The sequence below is a fragment of the Portunus trituberculatus genome, chromosome 19, assembly GCF_017591435.1.
Source record: "Portunus trituberculatus isolate SZX2019 chromosome 19, ASM1759143v1, whole genome shotgun sequence".
Taxonomy (NCBI): Eukaryota; Metazoa; Arthropoda; class Malacostraca; order Decapoda; family Portunidae; genus Portunus; species Portunus trituberculatus.
The window spans coordinates 16,553,090-16,564,933 of NC_059273.1; the positions used below are offsets into that span (position 1 = coordinate 16,553,090).

Genomic DNA, 11,844 nt, shown 5'->3' on the forward strand with positions numbered 1-11,844 from the left:
CTGCATATTCCAGCCTTGGGCATATCATGCTTGTGATAATTTTTTTAATCATATCTTTATCCATGTAATGAAATGCCACTCTTATATCAGTCAACATCTTATATGATAGTCCAAATATCTTGTTTATGTGTTTGTCAGGGCTCAGATTTTCTTGTATGATCAGTCCAAAATCTTTTTCCTCTTTTGTCTTCATTATTTGCTCTTGTCCCATTAAATAGTTCCATACTGGTCTTCTCTTACTCTTTCCTAGTTCCATTATGTGACATTTCTTGGCATTAAACTCCAATTTCCACTTCTTGTTCCATTCATTGATCTTGTTTAAATCTTCCTGTAACAGTAGACAGTCCTCTCTGGTTTTGATAACTTTTAGCAACTTTGTATCATCAACGAATAAATTCATATAGCTGTTTATTCCAATGTGAATGTCGTTTACATAAACATGAAACATAATGGGGGCTAACACTGACCCTTGTGGCACTTCGCTAGCTACTTTACTCCAAGATGAGTATGTATCTCTGATCACAGTTCTCATTTCCCTATCCTTCAAATAATCTCTTGTCCATTCGAGCAAGGTTCCACGCAGTCCTCCTATGATCTCTAGTTTCCAAAGAAGTGTTCTGTGAGGGACTTTATCAAATGCCTTTTTAATGTCTGTGTCTACCCATCCATCTCTGCTTTCAAGTCCTGCAATAACTCTGGAGTAGAAGCTTATTAAATTTGATACACATGGCCGCCCTCCCAGTCCTGAATCCAAATTGTCTGTTCGATATGACTTGTTCCTCTTCTAGAAATTTAACCCACTTTTCTTTGATAATTATTTCACATAACTTCCCTACGACACTTGTAAGTGACACTGGTCTGTAGTTTAGTGGTTCAGTTGCCTTTCCTCCTTTAAATATAGGTATTACATTGGCTCTCTTCCACTCTTGTGGAACTTTCCCTTCATTATTAAACTTTTAATTATTTCCCAAATTGGCTCCAGTACTTGCTCTTTACATTCTTTTAACACCCAGCCTGATACACCATCTGGCCCCATTGCTTTTCTGACTTCCAACCTGTCCAGTAATCTTCCAATATCCTCTTTGTGCACTGCAATCTCCTGTAATCCTTGGCAATCCAATGTCCTATTAGGTTCTGTGAAATCATCTTCAGTGAATACCATTTTGAAGCTTTCATTCAATATTTTACACATTTCTTTCTCTGTTTGGTAAGTCTTTCCTTCTTTAATTATTTTTTCAATTGTTTTCTTATTCTTTGTTTTGCCATTTATAAACTTGTAGAAAAGTTTGGGTTCATCCTTGCTTTTATCCACTACATCTTTCTCAAACTTTCTTTCTTCTTCTCTCCTTACTCTAATATATTCATTTCTAGTATATTTGTACTGCCGACTATTATAGTCATTTTCCTGCTTTAAAAGTTTCTTCCACGCTTTATCCTTTGCCTTTTTTGCTTGTAAGCATCTAGCATTGTACCATACATGTATTTTTTTCTGAACTCTATAAACAGGAACAAACTTTTTTACTCCTTCACAGTATTTTTGTAAGAATATATCATATTTCTCTTGTACAGTCTTCCTGCACATAATATTACTCCACTCAATATCAGCAAAATAACTCCTTAATTTTTCAAAATCCGCTCTTGCATAATCTAATCTCTCTCCTTTATAGTCCTCTCTGTAACTTATCTAGTCTTCCTCCTGCATTTTTGTATCTCTACTATCACATGATCACTTTTCCCCATTGGACTAAGGTATTGTATGATTGGAGGGGACTCTGGTTTCTTTGTGAAGACTAAGTCAAGCAACGATGGTTCTTCTTCCCCCCTGTACCTTGTGGACTCCTCTACCCACTGGTCCATTGTATTAACTATAGTTAGCTGTAACACTTTTTCACTCCACTGCCCAGCATTTTCCATTACTTCCATCTCTCTCCAGTTTATTTTTTTACAGTTAAGGTCTCCAACTAAGAGTATTCTTTTATCTCTTCTTATCATGTTATCCAGGCACTTTATTGCCTCTCTTTGCATATCTTTATACTCTTCTGATCCCCATGTATTAGTCTTTGGTGGAACATAAGTGACTATAATTTTTCTTTTCTTCAAATCTTCTGTTCTGATTGTTACTCCCAATACTTCCACTTTATCCTCTCCATATTGCACACCCTCCACACATATGTTATCATGAACCATTATTAGCACTCCTCCTCCTCATTTATCTTTCCTGTCCCTCCTCCAGGTATTATATCCTTCCTCTTTAAAGTTGACATGAATCTCTTTTTTTCAGTTTTGTTTCAACGATACACATTACATCTGGCTTTTTCTCTTTCAAATAATCCCTTACTTCCAATATACTTGATAACAAACCATCTATGTTAGTATAAGTCACTCTTTATTTATTACTATACTGTGTGTGTGTGTATTTACCTAGTTGTAGTTTTACAGGGCCTGGGCTTTATGCTCGTGTGGCCCCGTCTCCATATCTACACTTATCCAATCTTACTTTAAAAGTGTGCACACTCGTTGCAGACACTACTTCTTCATCTAAACTGCTCCACGTCTCAATACATCTCTGCAGGAAACTATATTTTTTAATATCTCTCAGACATCTTCCTTTTCTCAGCTTTTTACTATGCGATTTTGTGCTTCGGATGTCATATTCTTCTCTCAGGATCAGTTTCTTATTATCCACTTGGTCCATTCTGGTGATCAATTTATAAACTTGTATCAGGTCTCCTCTCTCCCTTCTTTGTTCCAGGGTTGGTAGATCCATAGCCTTTAGTCTCTCCTCATATGTCATCCCTTCAAATTCTGGAACCATTCTTGTAGCTATTATTTGTAGCCTCTCCAATTTCCTTAAGTGTTTCTTTTTATGAGGGGTCCACACTACTCCTGCCTATTCCAATCTGGGTCTTATTATAGTACTTATCAATTTTTTCATCATTTCTTTGTCCATGTAGTGAAATGCTACTCCACTATTCCTTAGCAAATTATATGTTTCTCTAAAAATTCTATCAATATGGCTTACTGGTTGATTGTTTTCTTCCATCGTCACTCCTAAGCCTTTTTCCTTTTTGATTTTCTCCAGTTCTACTCCATCTCCCATCTTATAGATTCCCACAGGTCGTCTTTCACTCTTTCCCATTTCCATGACATGGCTTTTGTTCACATTGAATTCCATTTCCCACTTCTTACTCCATTCTCAGATCTTATTTAGAACTTCTTGCAGTATTTCACAATCCTCTTTTTGCTTTATAACTCTGCACAGTTTCGTATTGTCCGCAAACAGATTTATGTAGCTGTTCACTCCTTCTGGCATGTCGTTAATATAAATGAGGAAAAGTATTGGTGCCAACACTGACCCCTGTGGCACTCCGCTTTCTACTGCTCTCCACTTTGACTTCATATCTTTAACTACCGTCCTTGTGTGTAATTCACTGTTTGATCTGCTGCAGTCCCTGACGAGACAGCCAGACGTTACCCTACGGAACGAACTCAGAGCTCATTATTTCCGATCTTCGGATAGGTCTGAGACCAGGCACACACCACACACCGGGACAACAAGGTCACAACTCCTCGATTTACATCCCGTACCTACTCACTGCTAGGTGAACAGGGGCTACACGTGAAAGGAGACACACCCAAATATCTCCACCCGGCCGGGGAATCGAACCCCGGTCCTCTGGCTTGTGAAGCCAGTGCTCTAACCACTGAGCTACCGGGCCGTGTGTGTGTGTGTGTGTGTGTGTGTGTGTGTGTGTGTGTGTGTGTGTGTGTGTGTGTATTTACCTAGTTGTATTTGCCTAGTTGTAGTTTTACAGGGCCTGGGCTTTATGCTCGTGTGGTCCCGTCTCCATATCTACACTTATCCAATTTTTCTTTAAAACTATGTACACTCTTTGCTGACACCACTTCCTCACTCAAACTGTTCCAAGTCTCAACACATCTTTGCGGGAAACTAAATTTTTTAACATCTCTCAGACATCGTCCCTTCCTTAGTTTCTTACTATGTGTGTGTGTGTGTGTGTGTGTGTGTGTGTGTGTGTGTGTGTGTGTGTGTGTGTGTGTGTGTGTGTGTGTGTGTGTGTGTGTGTGTGTGTGTGTGTGTGTGTAATTCACTGTTTGTTTGATCTGCTGCAGTCTCTGACGAGACAGCCAGGCGTTACCCTACGGAACGAGCTCAGAGCTCATTATTTCCGATCTTGGGATAGGTCTGAGAACAGGCACACACCACACACCGGGACAACAAGGTCACAACTCCTCGATTTACATCCGTACCTACTCACTGCTAGGTGAACAGGGGCTACACGTGAAAGGAGACACACCCAAATATCTCCACCCGGCCGGGGAATCGAACCCCGGTCATCTGGCTTGTGAAGCCAGCGCTCTAACCACTGAGCTACCGGGCCGTGTGTGTGTGTGTGTGTGTGTGTGTGTGTGTGTGTGTGTGTGTGTGTGTGTGTGTGTGTGTGTGTGTGTGTGTGTGTGTGTGACTGCTTTGTCTTGGCAATTCTCCTTCACACAAAGACATCAACATAATAAATGAACACATCAATGTGACACAATTCAGAAAGCTTATATCTACAAACAGATCTATTCCTCTCACCTGACACACAGGGCAGATTACCTCCTCTGCCTGAAGGGCAACTTGGTTGGCCAGAGCAGCTGTATCAAAATTGAGAACATCCATGATTGTTTTTTCCTCTGTAAATAAGCATTAGTTCAATATTATTATACACTGAATTAGTATAATTACAAAGAGAATATGTATAAAATCAATGCATTGAAAACATTTAACATCATAAGATTAAGATCAATGTCATTCCTTAACAATTAGTTTTTTGGAAATACATGTTCACCAATCACAGAAGCTCTGCTTACTGATCTACACAATTACAAAGCTATTTTAATCAAATCCAACCCGTCATTACAGAAAAATCTAAACTGAGATCAAATTTAGGCAGAACAGGTCAAAAGTACATGAAACATTCTTGTTATAAGATTATTATCAATAAATAACTAGAATAATCATACCCTCTGATATGAGTTCTTGATGAATCTCTTCCATAAGAGCCATTAATGCCTCATCATCTTGGGAATCTTCCTGACTGAAAAAGAGGTTAATCTTAGACAGGCACTGCGGGTAAACAATTACTATTACATTTCACTTGATAATGTTTGACAAGTTCCTCCCTCTTTCTTCCTTCCCTTACCATGAGAGGGGAAAACCAGTGCCTGGACTCATGGCGACCCACTCCACCTCCATCGCATCCTGCACCCTCCTGGCTGCCGGCAAGTTGATGTTATTGTTATTGTTGATGGCATCTCCAGCTGAACGAAAGTGATCCACCAGCTGTGATCTGCTGGACCGCAGCCGTTCCATACAGCGCTGTTGATATTGTCAATGGTAGAACAAATACATAGTTCCTAAACAAAATCCCATAAGGATGGTGATCATGGCAAAACATTGGGTCAAACAACCTTACCTATCAAACTCAATTAAAAGATACCATATCAGGTGATCATAACACAATGCCTCACATTAGGAGAAACCCAAATGCTGCAACAATACACTTGAATACCTTTCAGGCTTGCATTCCCCTAGTTCGGATATCAATCATTTGTTATTCTTGAGAAATTATGTGGTCAGAGAGCAGTGAGTGTGACTCAACGGTAGTTCAGGAAGTATCAAGCCAGACAGTTAATGTTAGGTAATATATATTTGCTTTCCTGACATTGAAACTTTGCTTTCTCAGTAATTAGCAGCACAGTTTAGGTTCACTTCCAGATTTTCCAAGTCTCATACATGATGCCAGACTGTAAGTCTCTCAGGACACAAGATGAAGGTAAAATCTAACTTATTAACTGTGGCCTTTAAAAATAGTCCTCATAATAAGGCAATTAGGAATATGGTATGTAATCTCACATTGTAATTTAAGGATAGACTTAGCTTCAAAATAGCAAACATTGTTAATGTAGCAAGGCTAAAGAAAAGCAATTACTTGGACTTTCATAGCCAAAAAAAACTAACAGACAGAAGATATTGCTGTTTACAAGTGTCTGAGGAGAGCTTGCTTTTCTGACAAGGTTAAATCAAATGTGTCTCACAATCACATGACTAACAGACTGACATAGGACAATTGGTGCAGCTCTGGGGATCCAAAAGGGGCAGAGCCAGCAAATGTGTCAACCCTATAGTCAAACAACGCTCTGGAGTCACTTTGGGTGTGGACGCTGCGGTAAATCCCCGACTCGCCACTATGCCAAATCAGCCCCAACACACATCACTTTGTGTCATTCGTCACCTATTTACTAATTATTCTTATGTTTTATTTCCCATTAAATACTTTTTTAGATTCAATAAGGATTTGTAGTGTTATGAATGCACTGTAGTATTGTAATATAGATAATAACAATTAGTATACATACATAAATAGCACGACACGTGGCAATGCTATTTTGCTGGGTTGTCAGGTAGGTCTGGGAAGGCAGGCAGGTCAGGGGTCGGGGATTAAGGTGGGTCAGGGTCATTCATTTATCACCTGGCCACCCACCCAGCAAGATGGAAGGAAGCGTCACGAATCGTGGTGGACCAATACACAGCCGAGAGAAGGAACTTATATACAACGAATATAACTACTTCTTAGAACCTTGACTTCTACCTCAGTGGTGGTGTGGAAAATAAGTCGAAAGCAGAATAGGTATGTTATATTATTCAGAAAGTTTTTTGGGGGAGTTTTCTTTACCCTTTTCTACAAAATTATGCAGAGAGAGAGAGAGAGAGAGAGAGAGAGAGAGAGAGAGAGAGAGAGAGAGAGAGAGAGAGAGAGAGAGAGAGAGGTGGTGGGGTGGTGTAGGCTTAAAAGGGTCAGGTGATCTCTAATCCTTTTTAATTGCTCTAGTACTGGGAGAGATTTGGCAACGCTGTAGCTGGGAAGTCCCCTTTTCCGACCCCACCCAAAGTGACTCCAGAGCGTGGTTTGACTATAGATCCTATATACCTATGTTATAAGTACCCCTCTGCCATTTCTTGAGGAAGAAAAACAGCATGACAAAAGTAAGGATATGTTGTGCTAATAATTCATTTTGTTTGGTCCCATTATGCACAGAGAGACATCCATTGTGTTTTGTAGTTGATATGACACTGGATTCAGCCACACAGGCATGTCTGACAGTAAGACAATATGTTCATGCATGCATCTTATGCCACAAAACACTCATTTCACTCTCAATAATTGTTAATCTGTTTGACCACAGCCAATCAGTAATCACAAACCAAAGATTTTTCATATGAATCAGTAAAGGTGCACGCTGTGCAGCATCTGGCCGACATCAAATGTGACTCATTCATTTCATATCCCCATCCTATATGATGACGTATCTCACCAGTACGTAAAGTGGTGTTATCGTAGGGCATCCAACACATAATAGTGGTGTCAGCTGGTGTTACTCAAGTCTCCTCATTGCTATCCCTCACCAGCATCTATTCACCACCACTGCCTCATCTTGGCCTCCTGCTGCCATCATGTCACCTTTGTTGCTGTCATCATCTCCCCTTTGCCGCCGTCATTGCCCAGCCTTCATTACAACAACTGCCTCACCTTTGTCATCACCTTCACCTCACCTTCACTGCCCCCACTGCTCTGCCTTGGTCACGTCTCTGGCTCCCTCTTCATCGACACTGCCCTTCATCACACCATATATCCTCTCCTAGACTTGATACGGTCTCTCCTAAGCAACAGACATTTTAAAGTAAGCGCTGCTGGAATGTATAGTGACTCACATGCAATAGCTAGTGGTGTGCCCCAGAGCTCAGTTTTAGGCCCATTGTTGTTCCTTAACATAACATATAACATATAACATAAATAATAGGATAACAAAGGGCCACCAGGGCCCATCTAGGTTATCCTGTATCAGTCGCACAGCGACCTCGTCATCCTTCTGTATATGAATCATGTCACCTCTGATGTGTCCTGCAATTTCAAACTCTTTGCCAATGACCTGAAACTGTGCATCCAAATAAATCACTCCACTGTAAATGAGGCCCTCAGAGGTCTTACAAAAGACTAGAGAGATATTGATGAGATAGTGTCAACTGCTGAATCCTGAGGACTGAAAATAAATGCAAACAAATGTGCAGTGTTAAGAATTCAGAAAGGATCATTTGATTGGAACCTTGTGGGTCCATACTTTAGTTATTACCTAAATAATGCACCAATTAGTTTTGTAGACAACTTCTCCGACCTAGGAATAACAGTTGACGCCTCACTAAAATTTCAACATGGCTATTCATATTGTTTCTCAGGCTGGACCTCTAGCTAATAATTTGCTGAAGGCCTCTGTATGTTGCTCTCCATTATTCATGGTTACTCTTTACAAATCCCATACCAGATTCCTTTTAGAATTTTCTTCATGTCTGGGGTTCATTGTGTATACAGGTGACAACAAATAGATGGAATTTGTACAGAGAAAGTGGACCAAATACATTCAAGGCCTTCATGACAGGAGTTATTCTGACAGACTAACTCAATTAAACCTCTACTCTGTGATGGGAAGACTTCTGCGTGCAGACCATATCAAGTATTGGAAAATCCTCCAGAGACAATCAACTATCCAGTCTGAGATGCTGTTTGTCCTTGCCCCATCAGTGGACATTCCTACAAACTTTTCCCAACGCACCACAACTTGGAATCAAGACAAAGATTTTTCTCTCAGAGATGCATCCTTCTCTGGAATTCCCTATCTGCTCAAGTCACCCAAACAGGCTCACTAGTCTTTCTTAAACAGTTGCTACATGGTGCTTTAGGGAAACCGGTTGTTTGAGTATAATGAATAATTATATTTTGTATTTATCCAAATGCTGTATAAGGTGTACTATCCAGTCATCACTTATTGCAACTCATTCATACCTTGGTTTAGCACACCAGCAGCTCTGGGCTCCCCCACAGTTCTACCGACTTCCTTTTTTTCCAAATTTTGTGCTACACTTCCATTAGCAAGGGAGCCAACCAGGTAAGTTAACAGCAGCCTAACCCTCGATCTCATCTCTCTCTCTCTCTCTCTCTCTCTCTCTCTCTCTGCTTTACATTTCTTTGTATATCTCACATTCACATTCTTACTTACTTTATGATAAAGAACAAGATTATTTTTTTTTTATCTTTAATATTTGAGAATTTTGCAAAAAATGCCAGCCACAGAAAAGTTTCCTATACATTCATGAGTGTGATACTGTTTCCAACCAGTGAGAGGTAAGTCAGCACAATATCAAACAAAATATGGACTATTTTGAAGAGACTTGCAAAAAAAAAAAAAAGGTATCCGGTCATTTTGCCCACATGCCATTTCGCCACATTATGGAGTCATTTTGCCCACACTGTGGAGTCACACGTTTGGTTCTTCATCTCTCTCTCTCTCTCTCCAAAACACAAATAAAAAAGTCTTAGGTCAGAATTCAGAAACTCTTTGTTCCCTTACAAGAACTAGGCTATTTTCAAAGATGACATAGTTTATTAGTCATGTTCCCTAGTGTTTTTCCTGTTGATAATGTTGAAAAGCCGGAAAACACCTTCAAACCAGTAATTTTACTGTAGCCTTATGAAAGTAGTGGAGATGTGCTGCAAAAGTGCTTCAGAATACGGTGCTTTGAACAATCTGACTATTTCTCTGCTATATAGACAGCATTATCAATTACCACCTACAACTTCCAAGGCTTTTTTCTATTTGTTCTTATCATTTTCCACTGGTCTCATAAATAAATAAGTTGTTTTATGTGATTGTTTTTAGTCTCATTTATCTTAATGTGTTCTGTGGTTTTAGTACATGAATGTTCTTTTTCATTGATACACTATTGTTCTAGATATTTCTATGCTTTGTTTTGTTCATTTCATACATTGTAATCCTAGATATCTTATAGAGATTGATGTTATTTGTAGTTTATGTGTTTTATATTCTTTGTTTTCATTTTAATATATACATAGCTTTTAGAAATCATATCAAATAAATGGTGTTAAGTATATTTTCAAGTATTTCTGTATATGTAGCTATGGTTCATTTTGGTCAATAAACTTTGTGGAGAATGAACTTGCATGTAGGTGAATTGTCTCTTGTATGTGGGAAAACTGATTTCTATATGTGGATAAATTGATCCTTATATATGTGGGCGAAAAGTCTTCAGGGCAAATCGACCGTAAACCAATAGAGAAAATATCAAATCTCACCCTAAAGCAGACTTGGTCACAACTAACATATTTATTACAAAGCCTTGAACTAAGAGTTTAGTAAAATTTATTTTACCTATTGATTGTCCTGGTTGGCTGCCACACCTAGATTGCATGCTAGGTTTGTTCAACAAAGTAACATTGCCTGTCCAACAACTACTGGCACGTCAGCCCACAAATATATACTGACAGAAATAAATAGTGGACGGAATTGAGTGGTATAAGCAGCACACATTTACATCAAATCATAAAGTAAAGAGTGGATGCGTGGTAAAATGATTATCAGATCCCTCCATTACTTAACTGTCAGAGACAAAGACGAATAGAAATATTGGATGAAACTTAATAATTACCAGATTCAAGTGAAAGTATCTTTATTGTCGTGACTAATGTTTCTTTAAATAGGAGTGGAGCATACTGGTGCGTTGGCTACACAAAACAACACCCAACACACACACTGGGCCAATGAACAAGACCAGGTCTGTTCCTCCCCTCCTACAACGTATTACGTAAACCACTGACCTTCGTAGGGTTCAAGTACACACAGCTGAACCAGCTGCCCTTGGAACACACGTCCTGGGGCGCTTGTCACGGGGTGCTCACCTCTCTCAAACACACCTGTCACTCCTGCCACTTACCTTGCGATAAACATCCTTCCAGGGGGGAGTTCTGCCACGTGCATTCTTATACAGCTTCCTGTGGTGCAGCCTCCGCTCCGGCGTGCCTCTCTGCATCCTGTCTATGCCTAAGTGCTCGCCGCTGCCTCGCGCCCACCGTGTTCCGGGTGTTAGGACACCAAGTTTTTGTGAGGCATCTACCACTTCCTGGGCCGTCAGCTGACTGCCTCTTCCCGCCAGCCGTGTGGCCGCCCCACTACCTGTGTTATGGAGGCACAACAGGACAAAACAAAACACTCCACTCCTAATACAATACAATCAAACCTAAAAAGACCTCTTTGCTTCCTGTAACTTTTCTGGCTAAATACGGTACTTATACATGATCAGTGAAGCTAGAAATGTTTTACACAAAATTATTTGATCTTATATCACCATTATGTACTGAACTACCCTCAGAAATACGACGGTTTCTATCTTCACTTATAGTATTCTTAAGAATCTACCTAAGTTATTCCCATGACTCATTGAGCTTGGATTCAGAGTGATGCTTTCAAATGATTTTCTGATAATGTCTGGCGTTATACCCTTCGAATATGATAATTCTTAGTACGTCAATCAAAGATAAGATTAGGAACACACACACACACACACACACACTTTCATTACCTGCATGAGCTTGAAGGAAAACCTGCTTGTAATATTAAGCAATGTGAAACAATCATACATAACGTCAACTAATGTTCTTATTTAACGTAAAGATTTTTTGTCTTTTTTTTTTACAAATGACCATCGCATTAGAGACCCACTTACCCCAGAGAGAGAAAGAAGAGGGGAGGGTAAGAGCTTTATGTGCTTGCATCCGGATTTTTACAACTATCATTCATCCCCTCGTAGGGTTCTTGAAACTTCACATACATGCCTAGCTGAGTTCTCAAGACTGTTTCATTCTTTAATAATGCAGAAGCTTGCTAATCTGTCACTAGAACCGTAAAAACACCATTCAAACCCCGTGTAGC

The 11,844-nt window shown here is 39.7% G+C and overlaps 1 protein-coding gene across 1 annotated transcript in view; it reads right to left on the reverse strand.

The window, feature by feature from the left end:
- Window positions 1-11,368, reverse strand: part of LOC123506337 (RPA-interacting protein B-like) — a 17,743-nt gene extending 6,375 nt beyond the window's left edge. The window contains exons 1-5 of the mRNA XM_045258319.1: window positions 11,332-11,368; window positions 10,850-11,088; window positions 5,208-5,383; window positions 5,029-5,102; window positions 4,601-4,698 (exon numbers count right to left, since the gene is read on the reverse strand). Coding sequence (XP_045114254.1) covers window positions 4,601-4,698; window positions 5,029-5,102; window positions 5,208-5,383; window positions 10,850-11,088; window positions 11,332-11,353 — 609 coding nt within the window. The 5' untranslated portion in view covers window positions 11,354-11,368. The remainder of the gene's footprint in view (window positions 1-4,600; window positions 4,699-5,028; window positions 5,103-5,207; window positions 5,384-10,849; window positions 11,089-11,331) is intronic.
- Between the last annotated feature and the right edge of the window lie 476 nt (window positions 11,369-11,844).